General features: G+C 60.2%; 1 protein-coding gene across 3 annotated transcripts in view; it reads left to right on the forward strand.

Moving 5' to 3' along the window:
- The first annotated feature begins 2,580 nt into the window (after window positions 1–2,580).
- GRIP2 (glutamate receptor interacting protein 2) overlaps window positions 2,581–21,004 on the forward strand; it is a 58,573-nt gene continuing 40,149 nt past the window's right edge. For 2 of the 3 annotated variants that reach the window (XM_061128934.1, XM_061128936.1), the window contains exon 1: window positions 2,581–2,651. In XM_061128934.1, the coding sequence (XP_060984917.1) occupies window positions 2,597–2,651 (55 nt within the window). In that variant the 5' untranslated portion in view covers window positions 2,581–2,596. Of the gene's footprint in view, window positions 2,652–18,656; window positions 18,717–21,004 lie in introns of those variants that run through there. The other variant, XM_061128935.1, reaches the window with a different exon arrangement.

Raw genomic sequence — 21,004 nt, forward strand, 5'->3', positions numbered from 1 at the left:
CCCAGGAGTTTGATCAGACCCCAGGACTTGGGTCGTGTGCTCATCTCTGAGCCCGTCACTGTGGCCGGGCTGGGAGAGTGTTGGTTAGCGGGCTCTGGGTCAAGGGCCCTCCAGGAGCTTGCAGGGGGGTAGGGGGGCAATCTCCACCCAGCCTGAGTGCAGGGGAGGAGCAGACCCCCCAGAAAAGTGGGGTGACACTGCTGGAAGAAGAAGGAGCAAGGGGCAGAAAGAGCAGGCATCCACGCCGACACCAGCTCTCCGAGAGCTTGTGGTCTGGAGGAGAAGCTGGACTGTGCGTGGTGAGAGGAGGGGCTGAGCATCTGAGTGATGCTCCAGCTTGTGGGATCGCCACGCAGTACAGAGTCCTGTCCCCAGGGTTCCGATGGGCAGACTCGGGGCAAAGAGCGTCTTTCTGGGCTGGACGCTCTCAGAGGGCAGGGACCACGCGCTCCTCGCTCTGCTCCTGGGGTGACGCCTGACACGGTGCCAGGACCTGGGCCCTCTGGCACCCAGGGAGCCACCTCCTCAGTCGGCTGCGAGTGGCTGGGCCCAAATGACTTCTGAGTGCAGTCCGTGCCCCTCTCGATGGGGACAACCGCATGGTTCTTTGAGCTTGGACCGAGTTGGGAGGTAAGCCCACTGAGGCTCTCGGTGGGGGGCACCCTGAGTCAGGATTCGAGCCCGGGCCTGCCCATCCTCGAAGGCTGGAGTTCTCTTTTCTCACCTGACTCTGCACAGCTCTGCCAGAGACTTGCTCTTTGGCTGGAGGCTGGGCCTCCCTGCCTGTGGGCAGCCTTGCAGTGGAGTGGGTCGATCTGAGATGGGGCGCCCTACAGCCTGCCCTGTGTCTCAGGGAGCAGCTGTGTGAACCCCTCACATGCTTGCTTCCACCTTCCCGGGCTGCCCTGAGCGGCCCCTGCCACCCTTGCCTTCAGGATAAAGGGATGGAGACCCCACGGATACAGTAGAAAGGCACCCTGGCCTCGCTGAGTTGCCCCTACAGGGCTTCCCGGAGCCCACCAACAAGAGCCTCCTGGTGCATTGGGCTGGAATCCACACTGGGGCAGAGGAGGGGGCACGCTGAGTCTGGGGCCTGCTCTCAGTCAAAACTGGTTGATCTCTAAGCTTCAGGGAGGCATTAAGGAGTGACAGAACCAAGTGGAGACTCCTGGGTGGAATCTGAAGGACTGGGGGATCACTGAGGAGGGTATTAGTGTCTCACTGGGTGAGTCACCTCTGTTAGCTGCAGGGTCTGTTGACTCAGAATAATTGCCCTGCACTCCATCCATAGTGAGGGCTTCCCAGGAGACGCTAGCGGTTAAAAATCCGCCTGCCAGTGCAGTGCAGGAGACCCGAGGGAAGTGGGTTTGATCCTTGGGTCGGGAAGAGCCCCTGGAGAAGGGAATGGCAACCCCCCACCCCTGCCCAGTGTTCTTGCCTGGACAATCCCGTGGCCAGAGGAGCCTGGCGGGCTACAGTCCATGGGGTCACAAAGAGTCGGACATGCCTGAAGCAACTTAGCTCGTAATTCCCGAGAGGGCGTCTGGCCCTCCCCGTGGAGGTGTTCCGTGGCCTGATTCTTCGTGGTGGCCTCAGTAGTTTGCAGAAAGGCTGGAGGGAGCAGGCGCCGCCCTTATGGGGCGGACCCCACCTGGGGTCGTCCCATCTCTGCCACGCATCTGTTCTGTGACCCTGAGCCCCCTGCGCCCCGCTGCCTGGCTCTGAGTGTAGGGCTGGGGTGGTTAGCGAGGAGGATAGCTGTGTGTGAGACAGGAGGGGACCCCAGATGCATTTGTTGAGCTCTTGCTGGATGCCTGGAGCTCTCACAGGTCTCCACTGGCCCCACGACAACCCCTCCGCCCCACCACCCCCACCCCAGCCAGGTCGGTGGGGATTTCTCTTATTGCCCAGTGTTACAAACCGGGCTAAGCGTAGCAGCTGGGAGTGAGGTGGTGGGGCCTCGGACTCAGCGTTCGACACCGATGGCCGTGAGATGCCTGTGCTGACTTCAGGGGACACAGGATGAGAGGACTCTGTCCTTGTCTTGCAGAGGCTCCCAGGCTTGGAGGGGGTAGACAATCTCAACCTAGTATGCAAAGCATTGCTGGGACCCAGCGGGCAGGCGGGGATCTCTGAGCAAACCTCCCTGGGCAGAGACATGTAGGAGTGGAGGCACATTCCAAGGGGTGCAAAGGTCTGGGGGCATCAAACAACCCCTCCACCCGGGGAAAGAGGGAGGGGGATTGGTGGATTTGGGCCAAAGATGGGGTGAGCAGGCAAGGTGAGCGCTTTTTTGGAGGAAGAGGACCCGGTGGGGCGGTGGAGGTTTGCTCCAGTGTTGGCGGGGGGTCCCTGCCACCCCGGCCCCCTGGGAACCGCACTCCCCAGGCCCGGCTGCGGGGGAGGAGGGACCTCACTGATGGCATCGCTGCTGGCTCCGGGGAGGATTATCTATTTTAGCAACCGGGGAGGGCGGAGCAGGGAGCGCCCAGCCTGTGCTAGAAGCGCAAGCAAGCAGCGCGGAGGAGCGCGGAGGAGCGCTGAGCGGCGCCGGGCGCTCGGGCATTGGGTCCCCCGGCCCAGGGCAGGCGGCGCGATGCTGGCTGTGTCGTTCAAGTGGCGGCTGGGCGTGGTGAGGCGACGGCCCAAAGGTACGGGCCCCCGGGGGCTAGGGCTGGCCCTGGGTCCAGCTGGAGGGCGGCGGCCGCGGGGCCCCCTCCCCGCCCCGTCCCCCCGGGCTCCGCCTTCCTCTCGGTTCTGGGGTCTCCGTCCGGGAGTCCGTGCTCTGCCCTGGCCGGCTCCCCGAGTCTCCACCTCTCCGTGTCTTTGTCTGAGTCTCCAACTCCGGCTCTTCGGCGTTCTCTCCGCCTCCGTCTCTTTGGGGTCTCTCGCTGTCGCTCTTGGTCTGGTTCTGCCTCCTCCCTGCGTCTCTCTGACCCCCCTCGGGTCTCCGTGCGCTGTCTCCTGCTCTGTCCCCGCGTCTCTGGGTTCTCTCCTGGTCTCCCTGTGACCGTCCGCCTCGCTTGACTTTTCTTTGCCTTCATGGCCCATGTCCTTAATGACTTTTCCTTTTCTCCTGATTCGGGGCATGGGGCTGCGGGTGGAGGTGGACCAGCAGAGAGAGGTGTGTGTGTGTGTGTGTGTGTGTGTGTGTGTGTTTGTAGGGTGAGCGGCTGTGTGTGGGGAGTTGGCGCTGGGGGGCTGTGGGCAAATGCAGGACTGGGGCCGGAACGAGGCTGAGTTGCAGAAGTGGCTCTGGCAGGCGGGTGGGGAGGAGCGTCTGGAGCGGGGAGCCCAGCCCTCCAGGCCCTGTGACCCCAGGCCTCTTCGTGTGCATGTGGGATGGGGCAGAGGTCACGGGTTCGCAGCCTCTGTGCTGCCTGGCCTCAGAACTCAGGATAATGGTACTTTTCAGAAGGACAAGAGTAGCTGACTGTGCCAGACATCGCGCTAATCCTTTAATTCCTCCATGTGGCCCTATCCTCACCCTGAAGGTTCACGGGGGAAACTGAGGCCCAGAGAGGTTAAGTAACTTGCCCGTGGCCACACAGCCGACATCCGGAGGGTTTCTCAAGCCAGCTCTGGAAACTGTCGGCAGCATCTTTTTCCAGACTCTAAGGGGCCTCCATGGGCGGAGCGGCTGCCTCAGGAGTGGCCAATAGATGGCAGGGCCCGTGGGTTGGCAGAGTGGGGCCTGCACTGGCCCATGGGCCACTTGCTGGCAGTCTGACATCCCAGAGGCCCCTGGAAGCCCCTTCTGTGGGGGCAGAGTAGCCTGGATAGGGACAGGATCTCCCCTGGGGCTTCCCAGACGCCCCTGTGCTGGGACCGCCCCCAGGGGAGAAGCCCCTCCCCCTTCAAGGCTCTTGTCATCTGGTTCGGGAGCACAGCGCCCCCACCCCGAGAACCCAGGGCGGTCCATCCAGGCTGGAGGGATGGACAGACCCAACCTGACCTGCTTCTGATCTGAGTGTCCCCAGATTTGGAGAACAGCCAGCTTCATGCTGCGGATCAGGTTCTGGGTCTTGGAGGTGCAGAAAGTGCTTGAATTGTCCCCGACAGACCCAGTTCTCACTTCCTGTGTAGCTAGCTCAAAAGCTCAGTTTCCTTGTCGATAAAAGGCACCCTAGGAAAGCCCACCCTTCTGAGACTGCAGTGATGATGAGAAAAGATTGGGGCGGGGCCCGGCACCCAGGAGACCCCCTGGGAATCTTGAATTTCATCTTGCCATCTGCAGCCCGACTTCCTCCTTCCCCCCCTCCCTTGCCCCCACCCCACAAACACAGGGACCCCAGGGTGGTTGTGTCTGGGACCAGCAAGCCCTTAGCGGGAAAGAAGTGAAGAAGGCAGAGGGCAGCATGGCCTGATTGCCGGAGGACACGCTGCGCTGACGGGGGCCGGGTTCCGTGGCCCCTTGCGAGTCCTTTGGGGGCTCGAAGGAGGCGCAGGGACCCTGCTTGCCTGTGTTGTGAGCCGGCACATCCATCTGAAACGGGAATTCTCGGGAGAGACAGATTCAAGAGGTTGTGGGGGGAGGGGAGGCGTTTCTTCTTCTTTTCCAAAACATTTTTTTAAATGTGTGAGGACACGTCTCTCCACTTCCAGCCCATATATTTTTTTAAAATAGCAAACCTAAAAAAAAAAAAAAAAATAGCAAACCTATTTCCCATCTCTCCTGGGTAAGACCCCCCAAGTTCCTCACCCTGTGATTGCTTAAGGGGGGTGGTCCCTGGGCCTCATCCCATCTGCAACCTCTCCAGTGTCCCCTAGACTGGGATTTGAGGCTTGGCTTAGACTGAGGAGCTGTGCTTCCTCCCCGGAGCTGGGACTGGGGAAAGCTGGGGTTCAGACACGGCTGACACCGCATTTCTGCCACAGCCTGAGAGGCCAGGGGAGCCCCTGCTTGTGCGCGCCTGGCGTTGGGAACGTCTCCAGGATGCTGGATATTTAGTGTCCCCCCACCCCACCCCCCGCCCACCTCAGTCCTGACAGTGGCCTTGGTTTGTGCATCTGGGTAGTGGGGGGCGGGGGCAGAGGCTTGGGGAGGCGGTGTGGCGGGGCGCCCGCAGAGGTGCACTCTGACCCGAGTGCTGGACCCTGAGCTGAGCTGGAGCCTCTAGAGGCATAAAACGGTTACTTTCAAGTCAAAGAGTGAGAGAGGTAATTTGATGTCTGCTGATGTGAGGGAGGCAGGATGTGCAAGTCTTGGCGCCACGGGCCGGGTTTACGTCTCAGGTGTGTCACCAGGGCAAGTGCCTTCACCTCGCTGGGCCCCCGTTTTCTCATCTGTGAAATGGGATTAACGTTGGAACCTTCCCCTCTGAGTGGCTGCAAGGACCACTGAGGTCATACTTTCAAAGTGCTGGTGTCACTTGCAGTTCTGGACTCAGCGGGCTCAGACCCAGGGGGAAACGACGTGTAGATGATGTCGGGGCGTGGCGGGGGTGGGGGGTGGGTTGGTGGGGGGATGGACAGGGTCCTGTTCCTGCCTGCAGAAGGAAGCAACGATTTTCTTGTGAAAGGAGAGAAAGCTCCCAGAGTGGGGTTTTTAAGGATGAGTAGTTTTCCAGACAGCTATGGGAGAAAGAGAGGATTTGAGCAAACGGAACAGTTTGCACAAAGACCTGCCTCAGAGGAGCGGTCAGCCGACTTTGGTCAGCACGAAGGGTTTGGGACGGAAGGGAGCCGGGGCGGAGCAGGTGGGAGACAGTGGAGCTTGGACCCCCTCCTGGGTGCAGGAGACGCCTTGGAGGGTCCATGAGCAGCAAGGAATAGAGGTCAGCTGTGAGTGTTAGGACGGGCTCTGGCTTCTGAGCAAACCACAGGCAGGGATGTGGGGAGAGAGCTATGGCTGCAGCGGGGTGGAGGGGGAGTTGATGGCTGTCGAGGCAGGAGAATACCCCGAGCCATCCACTAATTCATGGGATACCTGCTGAGCCCCTAGTATGTGCCACATACTATTCTAGGCTCTGGGTGTACAACAGAGAGGAAGACGGACAAAAGTCCCTCCCCTCGCGGAGCTGACGTTTCTAGAAGGAGGGGAAGGGGCGTGAGGGTGAGTGGCTAGTGGGGTGCAGTTTCGCAAAGGGTGTGGGGGGAAGGCCACGCTGAGATGGTGACCCTGGGACAAAGCCCTGACTCAGGGGAGGGAAGGAGCCAGGGGACTGTCCAGGGGAAGAGTGTGGCCGGCAGAGGCCACAGCCAGTGCAAAGGGCCTGGGGTGTGGATGGGTTGCGTGTCCCCAGGCCGGCGAGGCTGGAGCAGGGGCGCTCAGGGCGGGTGGTGAGGAGGACCCTCTGCTGAGGCCCCTGCGGTGCTGGGGAAGCCAGGGGCAACTCAGGGATGACGAGGTTATCAAAGATAGCGGTCCCCCCCGCCGGCCGAGCGGGGCCTCTCCTGCGCGCGTGCCCTCCCGAGCTCCGTCCGCCCGCGCCCCCCTCCTGGCGCACATCTGTGATGAATTATTCACTCCTTCCTCTCCCTCCATAATGAGTCTCTCCTCTGTCTGCCTCTCGCCTCCACATCCGGCTCCTGGAGCTTCTCACACTGCAGCAGCTGTGCTGGGGGTCTCGGATCTGACTGTCAGTGTGGAAACAAGCCTCCGGCCTCCAGCGCCCAGACAGCAGCCCACACCCCCGCACCCCTGCCCTGCCCCACCCGGCCAAGTTCAGATCAGCAAGGGTGTCCAGAGTCCCCGGGGATTTCTCCCTTCCCGGGGCGGGTCGGGTGGGAGAGAGCCAAGGATCAACTCTCAGCCCTGGAATAACTCCTGGAACCCCCGCAGCCAGGAGTGAACCTCTCTGGACCTGTTCTTTGTTCCCCAAGCCTTTACTGAGCACTTGATGTTTGCCAGGTACCCGTGTACTTTCTCACCCTGGCGACAATCCTGTGAGCTGTGAGCTAAATTGCCCCATTTTACAGGTGAGGAAACTGAGGCTCAGGGAGGCTGTGACTTGCCAACTTTCCAAGGTCACACAGCCAGGAAGGAAAATGTGGTATCTGTGTAACCCCCTGCCCCCCTCACCCCCCGCCGCTCCTCCCCCACCTCCAGGCAGTCTGACTTCCAAGCCCAAACATCTCACCATGGGCGTTTTCCTCGGTTGTCAATTATCTGGCCTCCCAGCCAGGATCAGGGGACCCCTCAGCGTGCAGCTACTAGCCTGTCTTCCTCAGGCTCTCCCCAGGTTGTCCCCCCTTCCTCCGCTCCCCCCGCCCCAGGACGGCCTTGCAGAGACAGTGACGGGTTCCTCCAAGGGTCCCCCTCCAGGCTGAGCAGCGGCGTCACCCACCAACACCAGTGCTGATCGGGTCAGCCCGTGAACCAGCGTTGTCTGTTTGTCGGCTTGAACATTCAGTCCAGCAGGACCATCTGCCTGCCCTAATCGCCCCGATGATTGTGAAGGCTGCCAGCCCCTGTCTCCTCCCTGGGGAGACGGCCTGATGGAGCAGAAAGAACGGCCGTCAGACAGGAGACCCCACTGCCTGTGGTCTTGGAGCGCTTCCCTGTTCCTCCTGGCCTCAGTTTCCCTCTGTGCCCCAACGCTGCTCCCCCGGGGCTGGAAGTCTCGTCACCCCACTTCCCATCCGCCGATTGCTCTCCTTGGGCTGACCTTGTCCCTCCAGCCCCCGCGTTTCACTGACTCGGCCGAGGTGACGGTGACTCATAAGTGCATGTGTGGGAAGGGGGGCGGGCACCCACCCGGCAGCCTCTTAGAGCCACACAACTGGGGCTGCTGGGGTCCCTGCAGGTAACCTTGGGGACAGTCCTTGCTCATCACCGAGGCTCGGTCCCCCGGTTGCAAAACAGTCCATCGAGGAACGCTTGTTTGAGGTTTGGAAATGGCCAACATGGCTCAGTGGTAAAGAATCTTCCTGCCAATCTAGGAGATGCAGGAGACGCAGGTTCGTTCCCTGGGTCCAGAAGCTTCCCTACTGGAGAAGAAAATGGCAACCCGCTCCGGTATTCTTGCCTGGCAAATCCCATGGACAGAGAGAGGAGCCTGGCGGGCCACAGTCCCTGGGGTCCCAAAGAGTTGGACACGATTCAGCGTCTGAGCACACAGGGTCCTTTGGAGCCCAAGCTGGGTACCGAGGTGAAGGGGTCCCAGGCTGGCGAGGTAGGAGCTGGAACAGCCCCCAGAGGCCACAGGTCTGGCTCTTGCCCCAGCCCACACATGTACCCCCATTTTACACATGAAAGGTTGAGGCTAGTTTTGCTCACAGTCACCCAGCCAAGTCAGGGGTGGAGATAGGACCTGAACCCAGAGTCCCCTCACAGGCCCCCACGCTGCTGCTGCTGGAGGAGGGGGTGCTGGCAGGAGTGGAACGTTTGTCATCCCTTAGCTGTCAGGCTTGTCCGGAGCAGATGGGTGAGGAAGAGGGGGGCATCCGGTGAGTTGACAGTGGGACTGAGGGATGCCCCAGGGCTTTGGAGACCCAGATGGGACACAAACCAGCTGGAACGGCCCCCAAGAAGTGACCGCGGGGCAACCTTGGAGAGCTTGCAGGATTTTGCCAGGCAGAGGAGGCATTAGGGCCAGCTCATTCCTGGGGGACCGAGAGCGTGAAGGCTTGGAGGTGGGAATGGAGGGAGGCCAGGTTCCTGATACCAGTTGTCAACCTCCCAAGGATTCTTCCTAAACAGCACTGAGGGAGCTGGGGAACATGGGGAGCCTCAACTAGCTGGGAGCAGGCACTGACCCAGAAATCTCAGAGTCAAGCCTTGTCCTGAAATAAGTGGCCTGTGCTAGGGGCCACCCCTGCCCCACACCTCCTCCAGGGAGTCCTGCTGCCTGGGTCTCACTGGCGTATTCTCAGCTGGCTGTGAGACCTCCTTGGTGGTGGTGGTGTTCAGTCACTCAGCCACGTCTGACTCTTTGTGACCCCACGGACTGCAGCACACCAGGCCTCCCTGTCCTTTACTATCTCCCAGAGCTTGCTCAAACTCATGTCCATTGAGTCAGTGATGCCATCCAACCATCTCATCCTCTGTCGTCCCCTTCTCCTCCTGCCTTCAATCTTTCCCAGCATCAGGGTCTTTTCCAATGAGTCGACTCTTCGAATCAAGTGGCCAAAGTACTGGAGTTTCAGCTTCAGCGTCAGTCCTTCCAATAAGTATTCAGGGTTGACTTCGTTTAGGATTGACTGGTTTGATCTCCTTGCTGTTCAAGGGACTCGCAAGAGTCTTCCCTAGCACCACCGTTCAAGCATATTGGAAACCTACCGACCTGGGGGCGTATCTTCCACTTTCATATCTTTTTGCCTTTCCATACTGTTCATGGGGTTTTCAAGGCAAGAATAGTGAAGTGGTTTGCCATTCCCTTCTCCAAAATTTGCCTTCCCAAAGTCTCTCCCTGCATGAGCTTGTACCACTAATGAGTCCACAACAGCAGGATTCTCTTTTAACTAGTCCACCAGGAGGACACAAACTAAGATAAGACGATCACACAAAGCCCTTTTGAGAATGTGTTGGGCTGCGATTAAGGCTTTGAAGTCAGACACCTGCCCCTGTCTCCTGCCCCTCTGGACTCCAGTTTTCTCATCTGTAAAAAGACGTGATTGTGCCAGCCTCGTGGGCCCGAAGCAAATGCCATTGGATGTTAAAGGCACACTGACGCTCAGAGGGGATTGAAGAGCCTGGCCCCAGACTTCATGGTGGTGTGGGGTGTTGATGGCCGCCCTCTCCTTCCAGGCACACACCCAGGAGAGACCCTCAGGGTGGGAGGGGAGCTGGTGGGTCCCCACTGGGACCACCTCCAGACTCTGAGCTGTGGCTTCTCCAGCCAGGGCTCTGAGGGCGTGACCTGGGTCCAGGCCCGACCTCTGAGTCTCTGCAGGCTGGTCCGGGGCAGGGCCCAGAGGAGCCATAGGGAAACAGGCTCCAGCTCAGGATAACAGAATGACTCCCATCCTGACAGTCATTCAGGAATAGGGAGGGCTGCTTGTGAGGTGGTGAGCTCCCATTTGTGGAGGTATGCAAGCTCTACCAGACAGCAGAAGGGCTTCCCGCATGAGACTGAAGAGGGATGAATGATGGGTTTCTTTCCAATACAGCAATCCAGGGGTTATTTATTTCTCAATCATTCATTCAGCAAACACTTATTTAGCTTTTACTTTGTATGAGGCCCAGCCCTGAGCATGGGGTCAGAATCAATGAGCAAGACAGTCCAGGGTCCCCTCTTTAGTAGAAAAAAACATGTGAGCAAATGCATTGAAAGAGAGGCTGGGAGAGGGTAAAGAGGACCCACCTGGTGTGGTCAGGGTGGGCTTCTTGGTGGAGGTGGCATTTAGGTTGGGCTTTAGGGATGCAGGGGGAAGGGAGTTCCAGGCAGAAGGAGGAGCCCATGTAAAGGACCCCAGGCGGAAGCACCTGATTCTGATGATCTGACCCTCGGCCCGTCCTGGCAGGGGGCCCTGGCCAAGTCCCTTCCTCTCTCTGAACCTCAGTTTCCTCTTTGTAAGAGCGGAGCGGGAGTGCCCACGTCAAAGGGCTCTTGAAGGGTTCCACGAGACACTGCACTCAAAATGGCAAAGCCATGTGTAGATGCCCTTTCTCTGGGGCATTTACACCAGGACACAGAGGGTACCGCTTGATCCAGAGGTGGGACGGTGGGAGTCTAGTGTTAGCCACAGGCTGAACCCACCTGCCTCTCCTCTTGGTGGCTGAGGGCACAGGAGGAGAGCTGCACCTGCCCCTCCAAAGCCTCGTGGGTCGCCAGCCCCAAGGGGACGTCGTGATCCTCTGGGTCCAGTTCTTTCCACACCCGCTCTGCTCCCAACAGCTCGGTCATGTGGGAGGGCCCTCCGTGTGTCCTCCTGCCAGCATCTCGTGGAGGGGGCTGAGGAGAGCCCCCCTTCCTTAAGTGTTATCGACAAGGTGCCAGGATGCCCCAGTCAATTCATTCTCCTCCTAAAGGAGGTTTCTGGCTGTTAGGACTCACCCCCTTGCCTGTCCAGCCCACCTGCTCCTTGGGGGACCTCTGACCTCAGCCACACGGGCTGGTGCCTCTCCCTGTGATACTGCGTGCCTTCCCCCTCCCGCACTTTGCCCAGGCTGTCCCTCTGCCTGGAATGCCCTTCCTGCAGCATCTCGGAGGGTTTGGTTCCTGCGTCCCTCAAGGCTTAGCCCAGACACCGCCTCTACCAGGCAGCCTTCCCTGATGCCTCCCCGAGCGGCCTGACTCTTTGGCCCCCTTTTGTTATATTTCAGCTCCTGGTTGGCCCTCATTGAGTGTGGTCCCTTCCACAAGAGACCCCGATGTTCTGCATTACCTGCAGTGTTCTTGGCACAGAGTGGGTCCTGTGTGGGCGGCAGCTGGGCCTCAGACCTGCATCTCTTGACTCCCAGCCGAGGGTTCTCTGCAAGGCTGGACAGCATGGCGGTTGGGGTGGGCACTGCCGTGGTGTCCTTGGCACTCTGAGATGAGGAAGCGTGACGGGGGTGAGCCCTGACCGCCTACCCATTTATTTTCTGGTTTTGTTCAGGCAGCAAGTCGGCAGGTACGCAGTCTGAGTGGTCCTTGTGGGGAGGGTGACTGAGGGTGACTGAGGTCAGCCAAGGCTCCACCCCCACCCAGAGCTCTCTCAGCTCCCAGTTCGGTTACTTTTCTAAGGAACTAGGCTGACCTCATCCCTCCCTCCCTCTAAAACCTTCCATGGCTCCCCAGTATCCTCAGGAGAGAACTTCAGCTTCTTAACAAGCCTTTCAAGGCATCTATTTATTTTTTATTTTTAATCCCAGGCTTCAGCGGTTGAGCTAGATTCTTCAGTTCATAGCGCACTTGGTCCTGGGCCAGCCTGGCACCCGCTCTGGTTATTTTATTTTTTCCTCCCTCATGCCCTACCCCTATTCCCAGTTACCGCCCTGGAAACCTTCACTCTGTGAAATAGGTCTTTACTCTGTATGCGCCCTTGGGCACACATTGTACTTTATGTATGTTTTTAGTTTATAAACGATATTACAGGGAACTCTCATAATCTTTCCTGCCTTCTCCTGGCCTCCTTTCTTCCCCTCTGTCCTCCTTCCCTTCTCCTCCTGCTCTTTCCTCCTCCTTTCCTTTCTCCCTTGAAATCGACACTATATTTCTAAGCCCATCCACGTGGCTGCGCGTGGGGTGTGGCCATCATGTTACCTGCCCCCTCCCCCAGAATGGAGGTGCAGGTCATCTTCACAAATGGCATTCCCCTCGCTGCCCTTTACGGTTGTCCCGTCGCCCAGTCGTGTCTGACTCTTTGCGACCCCATGGACTGCAGCACGCCAGGTTCCCCTGTCCTCCACCATCTCCCGAAGCGTGCTCAAACTCATGTCCATTGAGTCGGTGATGCCATCCAAGCATCTCATCCTCTGTCCCCACCTTCTCCTCCTGCCTTCAGTCTTTCCCAGCATCAGGGTCTTTTCCAATGAGTCAGCTCTTCACATCAGGTATTGGGAGTTTCAGCTTCAGCATCAGTCCTTCCAATGAGTATTCAGGACTGATTTCCTCTAGGATGGACTGGTTGGATCTCCTTGAGGCCCACAGGACTCTCAAGTGTCTTCTCTAACACCGCAGTTCGAAAGCATCAGTCCTTTGGTGTTCAGTCTTCTTTATGGTCCAACTCTCACATCAGTACATGACTATTGGAAAAACCGTAGTTTTCAATACTGGAGGTTGCCTACCAGGGGAGGGGGTGCTGGGTCTCTCCTGGCTGCCTCAGTTTACCCCGCCAGCAGTGCCCCTGCCCCTCCACCTCCCCGATGGGCACCAGCGCCTGCTCTCGCCTGCATTTCTCATGTTCATTGCCCTGAAGAGTCCAGTGGGAGAAGCACTGCTTCCCCTTCACCTCTCTGCTTGCCAGTGAGTCTCGCATGCATTTGCATTTCCTTGCATGCATTTGGGATGTTTCCTTTAAGCTCGGCCCCCTTTCCTTTTTCTTCCTGTTTTGCATCGCGATGCATCCTGACTCCAGGCTTCTGACCTCTCCCCTCCGCCCTCACCCCTGGCAGGTCCCCAGACTCACACTGCTGGTCACGAGGAGGGAAATGGGCTCAGAGCAGGAAGGGACTGGGACTGGCCTGAGGCACGGAGAAAATTGGCTTCCCAGTCTCCTGCCCCTGAGGCGCCTGGCCCTTCCTGCTCTGGTCCCCCCATGCCATCTGGACCCTGGCAGCCCAGCCCCTCCGGCTGCTTTTTAGAAACAAGTCAGATCACTCAGGACCCTGTTTAGAACCCCGCGGCGCCTCCCTTGGCACCGCACCCAGAGCAGAATCCCGGCTCCTCTCCTCCCCCTGCTCCCCTGACAGCCCACACTCACCCCGATTTCTCCCGCAGCCACCCTGGCTCCTTCCCAACCTGTCTCAGCCTAGAGACACCTCCTCTGGGGGCTCCCTGACCCCCGCCCACCTCCTGTTATCCTGGCCCCCCAGCCCCAACTCCATCACTTACCTATACTTGTGGGTTTCTCTCCCTTGGATGCTTCTCTGCTGGCTCAGACAGTAAAGAATCTGCCCGCAATGCGGGAGACCCGGGTTCGATCCCTGGGTCGGGGAAATCCCCTGATAGAAGGGCACGGCACCCACTCCAGTACCCTTGCCTGGAGAATCCCATGGACAGAGAGCCTGGCGGGCTACAGTCCGCGGGGTCGCACAGAGTCAGACACGACCGAGCCACCAGCACTTCCACTCCTTGGATCTCTGTCCTTCCCCCAGAGCAGCAGCCCGAGAGGCAGGCTCACACCTGCTCTGGCCTCTTGGAAACCTGGTGCCCAGCCTAGTCTCCGCAGGCAGTGGGTGCTCTCGGGTGACCCGGTGACCGGAGGGGCAGGGCAGGGCCACGTCCACACTGACCGCCTCCATGGGCCCCGCGCTCCAGAGTTTTCCGGGCGTTTTGTTTAGTCGCGGAGTTTCTCCACAAAGCCCCCTGAGGACAGACAGCTTCATCATTAAGAGGAGGAGCCCGAGGCTCCGGGGGCCCTACACTGTCATCGCCCCATGGTTCTCCTCCAGGAGGGGAGCCGTTGCTGGTATCTTGCTTGGAGGCCAAGAGGGAGCCCCAAGGAGCTTCCCCATTTGTGTCCAGACCTGGGCAATGGCCCCTTGGCCTGCCCTAGTCAGAGGGCGGAGAGAGACCCTCCAGGAGCAGCAGCTTCGGGACCCCCCCGACCCGTTTCTCTTTCTTCCTGTATCCATGAGTGTGCATTTCTCAGGAGGGCCTGCAAGTGGGGTGTTTGTGTCGACAGCATCAGTGGGGCCTGGGTGTAAATCCCTCTCAGTCCCTAGACTCCGTGAGACTCAGAGCAAGTGGCTCCATCTCTTTGGGCCCCAGCTTCCTCACGTCTGAGGAATGTGGGTGAAACAAGGAGACAGGTGTGAAACGCTGAGGATGTGGCCGGGCACAGAGCTGCTCCGTGAAGGGCCCACTGCGGTTCCTTTCGCCTCCCGAGCCTCACTTCCCCGTCTCTGCACACAGCCCGTTGTGCTTCGCTCTCGGAGCCGCCAGAGACCACCTTGCCCTCCAGGGCTGGAGGGAGGCTGGGGTGAAGGGCACTGGGGACCGGCAGGGGGTCAGCCTGGGGGCCTACCCCCGGGCACAGCCCAGGTGTGGCTTTACCCCAGGTCTCAGTGTCCCCACCTGTGAAATGGGAACAATAGTGCCCACTTACGGGAGTGTCTGACAAGAGGAGAGGGGAGTGATTGTCTTGGCCTGGCCCTAGGGGTGGTGTGAGGAGAGAGGGAGGGAGACCAGGAGGAAGAAGCAAGGGAACAGCAATAAAGCGTTTATCTCTTGTCCTCGGATCGCCATCTCTGCATCCTTCCCAACCAGACTTCATTTCCGGCCGTCACTCAGAGTGTCTGGCAGCTCTGGACATGGTCCGTCTGCATGGTGATGATGAACCAGCCCTGGGGTCTGAGAGGAGGGACAGAGGCTGGGGTCCAAGCCCCACTCTGCTCCGGGGGTGGGGGGGCTCCAACATCACCTTCTCTGGGTCTCTGTTTTCCCATCTGTGCAGCGTGTGGTCAGTTCCCACTCGTGGCAGGGGGGTCCACTGTCCCTGGGTGGGTGGGGGTCAGCGATGCCGGGGTCCTACACCGCATGGCACCCGCCAGCAGGGGGGCCATGGCTCGCTAAGAGGCTTTAAGAATGCTCTGCATGGAGCGGTCAGGAGGTCAGGAGGTCAGGGCGCTGGGCAGACCTCCTAAGGTCTCTGTACCCTCGCTTGTCACCAGTGGGGATGCAGTTCTGACAGAAGTGATTTGCCCGGAATGACAAGGTCCTCGGGTGGTGGAGCCGGGGTGTGGACCTGGGTGTGCCTGGCCTGCGTGCTCAGCCACCTTGAAGTCCCCCTCCTCTGGCCTCACTCATCACGGCATTGGGATGAGACCCTTGGCAGAAAAGTGGGTTCATAAATGCGTCCTGAGTCTATATCTGGACTCCCTAACCCTAGAGGGCGGGTGCTGTTATCATTCCCCTTGTGCAGCTAAGGAAGCTGAGGCCCAGAGAGGTTTGGACACATGCCCCGGGTCACACAGCAATCGATTCTTTGACTGTCCCATAAAAGCTGAGGATGCGGAGGCGTCAGGGCCTCTCCTGGCCATGGAGGGACTGCCCGTCAGCTCAGTGGCCCTGCCTCCTTCCCCAGGCTGCCCAGTCGCCCTCCCGGGTCCTCCACGGTGTTGGAAATGCAGAACACGCAAACCCTGTGACCATGAGCGCATGGCGGCCCGGGCCCCCCGCAGACCTGGCTTCTCGCCACAGTGCACGCCCAGCAATCTCTGCCTCTTTTCCTCTGCTTGCCCGAGCCCCGGCCGCAGTGGACGAGAGGGCTCATCTCCGGGGCACGGCCCCGCCGCAGTTCCACCCGCTCCAGGTCCCAGAAGGGCCCTTGCTGCTCATCCCCAGGCCCTCACCCTCCTCCCTCGGGGGCCGGTGTTCTGTGTCTCGGGTCCTCGCGGAGCCTCTTGCACCCTTGCTCTTCAACCATCTATGGCTCCCACTGTCTGCAGGATGAAAGTCTGGCTCGTGATACAGCACTTCTTAAACTTCTTCTGCATCCTCTGGGGAGCCGGTTGAAATGCCGATTCTGGGTCAGCAGGCCCAGGGAGCCCTGAGCGTCTGCCTTTCTGGGGGGGCTCCCGGTGGGGCCGGGGACACTGATGCAGCTGGCCCTCAGCCAGCGCCCAGAGGAGCGGCTGTCACCAGCCCTCCGTGGTCTGGCTCCATCTGCGTCTCCCGCCTGGTCTCTCCCTTGTCGCATGGCACTCTGTTCACGGCACCGTCCTTCCCATCCTCCACATTTAGGCTCAAAGACACCTTCTCGGTGGACCCCCTCATCTCACCCCCAAACCTTTTATCTTGAGAGACATACAGCCGCGCCTTTAAGCACAGACCTCTGGGACTTCCCTGGTGGCCCAGTGGTTGGGACTCGCTCCTCATGCAGGGGGCCCCAGGTTCGGTCCCTGGTCGGGGAGCTAGATCCCACATACCACAACTAAGACCCAGCGTAGCCAAATAAAATAAAAAATAAAAGTACTGCCATCTCTACGTTACAGGAAAAATAAACAAACAAAAAGAAGCAGTTCTCTAAAAAACAAAAACGAACAGACCTCACAGGTGTGAGCCTGGCTCTGCCCTTACAGCTGGGTGACCTCGGGCAAGTCAGTCAACCTCTCTGTGCCAAATACTCATTTCAGCCCTACCTTGTTCCAGAGCAGACCGACAGTTGCTTGCCAACCCACTTTTTGGATAAAGTGAAGTGAGACGTGCGTGGTGGGCTGGCAGGCACAGAGGGCGGTGGGAAGATGCTGACCCTCGCCTGCGTCCTTGCTGGCGCCTCGCAGAGCAGGCTCTTGGAGAATCGCTGCAAGGAAGCTCTCCCATAACCCGCGGCGTGACCTTTCCAGCTGCTCCTCGTCCACGAGAGTAAATTCCAAAAGAGCCGCGAGAGAGACAGAAATGTGGCAAGGGTTCAGACCTTCAGCCTTAATCGCTCATTTAAATGCATGTGTTCGGAGAGCAAATATTTTCTTATGAAAGCGGGTGAATGGAACTCCAGAGCCTTGGGCACCATGCCACCCTCCTCCCTGAAGGGGCTGTAGGTGGGGGGCGGGCGAGGAGAGGCTGAGGGGCTGGGAAGAGCTGTGCCGCTTCCAGCCTGCTGTGCGGCTGGGCTGCTCCAGGGTGGGTCTCGGTGCCCTGGGGATGGTCAGGGCCTTCATCGAGAGCCTGATCGTGACGGTTGCAGGGCACCGTGGACCCCACGGAGAGCCCACAGCCCCTCTCCCAGCAAACACCTCCCAAATCAGGTTCCTTCTCCGACCCTGCCACGGCTGAGACCTTGGCATCTCTGTTTGACCTTTGACCTCACAGCCGGCCCAAGGCACCCTGCCCCTGGGACGGATGAAGTCACCCAAACAGGAAGGCGCCCTTGGGAGGTGGGCATCAAGCAAGGAACGTCACCTGTGGATCCAGGGGTGCACGTGACCCCACCCACACACACTCAGAGTCCGGGTTTGTCCTAAAGGTGCCAATAGGGTGGGGCTGGCAGGAGCCGGCGTGGGCAGCCCAGGAATTGTGGGCTGGACTCTGTGGTGGGCGTCCCTGCATGGGGAGGAACCTCAGATGAAGCCCCGGGTTCCCAACCGCGGGCTGCGCCCTCCCATTTGCTGCAGGACCCAGGGACACTTGAGCCCGCTTGTCCCCTTGCATCGGAGCGCTTCCAGGGAGCCGAGACCTTGTCGGTCTCTTTCTCTGCTCATTCAGCTGGCTGCAACATGCGGTTCTTTTCCAGGCTGTTGACACCCCGAGTGCCCATCCCCCATCCTTCTCCCAGCACCTCTGCGGCGTGTGGCTCTCCGCTGGTACCAGCATTGGTGGGTGGGGAGCGGGAACAGCTAGAGAGCTGGAGGGGGGCTCAGGGGTCGGTCAGGGTCGTCAGGGCCATCCTGAGCTGGTGCAGAGGAAGCACCCAGGAGGTGCCGGCCTGAGGCCCAGCGGGGGCTGGAGTGGTGACCAGCTGCCCCTGCCTGTCAGACCGGAGCTTGCTCCTGACTTTCTCTGTCTTCCCACACAGCTGGGGAGATGTTCCGGGTAACAGGGCGCTGGGCTCGTCTTCCCCAAGTCCCACCTTCGGGGAGAGGAGACGGAGGCCTGGGAGAGGAAGCTGGAATGTCCGTGGGAGGGCCAGGGGGCTCTGAGTGTGAGGGTTTCTACCCCGAGACCTGCAGACGCACCCTGGCCTCATTCAACGGCTGCTTTTCCTCTGCCTTACGTCCTGGGAATCCTGTACAAGATTCCACTAGAATCTGCTACTTAAAAAAGTTTGGAAGACACTGTTCCCGTTTTCCGGGTGGAAAAACTGAGTCTGGGGCGGGCAGCAGTCACTCCCCAAGGTCCCCAGATGAGTCAGGGGCAGAGTTGGCCCGGGGGTCTGTCTGCCTGGGGGCCCTGGGGGCGGCCTGCCGTCTTCAGAGACCCCCTGCCCAGACTCGGAATGGGTGGCGGGGGGTGGGGGTGGGGGGTGGTGTTGAGCCCCGTCCAGGAATCAGCCGTGACGACGGCCGTGTCCCCTTTAAGCAGAGGGCCGCCCGCTGCAGTGGGTGGACGCGTGCCCAGCCAGTGGGAGCCAGGAGCTCCCCTCCCACGGCCCCTCCCTGGGGAGGGCGAGGGAGGGAGCGGGTGGCACCGGGGAGACAATAGCAGACATGCTGTGTGGGTTCAGCCGGGAGACCCCTGGAGAGGCGGGTGAGTAACGGGGGCCGCAGGAGGGGCGAGGGGACCGAACCCACGGAGTCCTCTGGAACTGCCGCCCAAAGAGGGGCCAGGCCTGGGACGGCCGCTCCAGACCCAGTGCGGGGAGGGCGGGCGGGGGCCGGACGCCCGGCGGATGGGCAGGTGGCGGGGCTGCCTGTCTGCCCCGGCCCTGGGGGGCCGAGTCTGCTGGGCTGTCCTGCCCCGGAGGGCAGCGCTCCGGCCTCTGGTGTGCCCCAGGGGGGCGCGTCCCGCCCCGTGTGCCCCGCGGGTGCCAGGGTGCTGTTGGAGACCTCCTGCCCTGCTCAGGGTGCCCCTGGCCCGGGGGGTCGACTGGTCGGTGGGAAGGAGGCGGGGGGCAGGCAGGTATCGCTCAGCTGGCACTCTCCTGGGTGGCTCCGGGGCTGGGACCCTGGGCGGGCTCGAGGGCCACCAGCTCGCCCTTCACCCTGTGTCCTGAGCAGCCCCAGCGATGCCTTCCCATATTTGGCATACTGCTGGTGTCACCTCCGTGCAATCGCTTAGGGACTCTGGTCCCAGTGGACAGATGGGGAAGCTGAGGGTCAGAGGCTGCCCCCAAGACCCACAGCGACCGAGGAGGGATTGGCACCCAGATCTCTTTTATAGCAGAGCTCCCTTGACCATGCTTCTGAGGGCCCAGGAACTTAGGCTCTCGCCTCCCCCAACCCTGCCCCCCGACATTGCAGATGGCAGAGTTACCCCCAGATAATAATAATAATGCAAATAATATTAGTAGCTGACAGCGGTTGAGATCGTACTCTGTGCCAGATTCTTTTCAGCGCTGTCTCTGCGTTTTCTCATGGCGTCCTCACACCATTGTGCATTCAGGACTATTAATCTCCCCATTTGATAGTTGGGGAAACCGAGGCAAGGAGGTGTTAAGTGACTTGTCCGGGGCTACGGCTGGGATTTCACCCGCTGTGATCTGCCCTTGCCCCCTCCTGGCAACTCCACGCCTCTCTTGGCTTGGGCACATCTGTCTTCTCAACATCGGGCTCAAGAAGTGGGGGTCACTTCGTCCTGCAGTGGTCAGAGCCAGAGGGCGGTGGTGCCCTGAAGCCCTCACCTGGGACAACGTGGAGGAGACGTCCCCCCCCTTCTCGGTACTGTGGTCTCTGCCCTGGACCTGCTTGACCTTAGCCCCAGGCTCCTCACTGGCCTCCTGGGCCTCCCCTCTCCCACCCGCTCCATGCTGCCGTGGGAGGCGTTGTTTTTTTTTGGTAATACTCAGATGTGATCATAGCTTCTTATCCTGGCATCCAAGGCCTTTCATGATCTCCCTGGCTTTTTCCTATCTGAATGTCTTCCTTGACACCCCCTCCCTTATGCCTGCGGACCCCACCGTGGTCTCCTCCCCGGGTCACATCGCTTCACGATCACCCCCATCTCACTTGGTGTCGGCACTCAGGCTTCTTCTTAAAAGGAAGAGTTCAACAAACGGCTTCAGGCACAGTGCGATCCAGGTGCTCAGCTAACATGGTTAGGACCCCAGGTCTCTGCCTCTTCTCTGCCTCTTTTTGGGCAGGCTTTATTTCCAGGCAGACTCCTCTCCTTGAAGTGCCCAGGGGACCCCTAGTGCCTTTGAGGCTAAGGATATTTCCAGCAAACGTCCCAGGGCTGGTTCCCATCAACCCGGCTTGGATCACGTGACCACCCACTGGGCCTCTGGCCACATGCCCTCTCTGGAGCCTGGGGCCAAGGGCGACCAACAGGTGGCCAGTCCGTGCACCCTCGGCATTTCTGAGCGGGCTGCAGGGAGAGCCAGGCTGGCGCTTGGGGCCTGTGGGGCGCAGTGCCCAGGGCCCTTTCTCCTCCCCGATGGACTCTGCCAGCACCAGTCCTTTCTCAGGCCCATACCCTGCTGCTGCCGTCTTGGTGCTGGGAGCCTTGTTCACCCCACGAACCCCGAGTCCTGCAGGAAGGGGTGTGTCCCGGACTGGGGCGCGCAGTAGGCTTGAAAGCAGATTTGGGCAGGAAGCCCCACGCCCCACAGTGTCCACGCTCCTCTGACTGCCGGCCGGCCACAAAGTGGGCTTTGTCCCAGCTGGGAGGCTCAGACAGGGTGCGTGTGTGTCGGGGAGGTGGCCTCTGCCACGGCCTGAGCTGCCCACTCCTCCGGGGGGGCCCCTCACCAGAACCACCTGGATCCTCGGGCAGGCCTGACCTCCTGCTTCTCAGAGGGGCCGTGGCCGTGGGGGGGCACCGCAGGCCCCAGACTGTGGAAGCCGAGGCCTCCAGACCCAGGGAGACTTCGGTTTGCC

The sequence above is a fragment of the Dama dama genome, chromosome 24 (assembly GCF_033118175.1).
Source record: "Dama dama isolate Ldn47 chromosome 24, ASM3311817v1, whole genome shotgun sequence".
Lineage (NCBI taxonomy): Eukaryota > Metazoa > Chordata > Mammalia > Artiodactyla > Cervidae > Dama > Dama dama.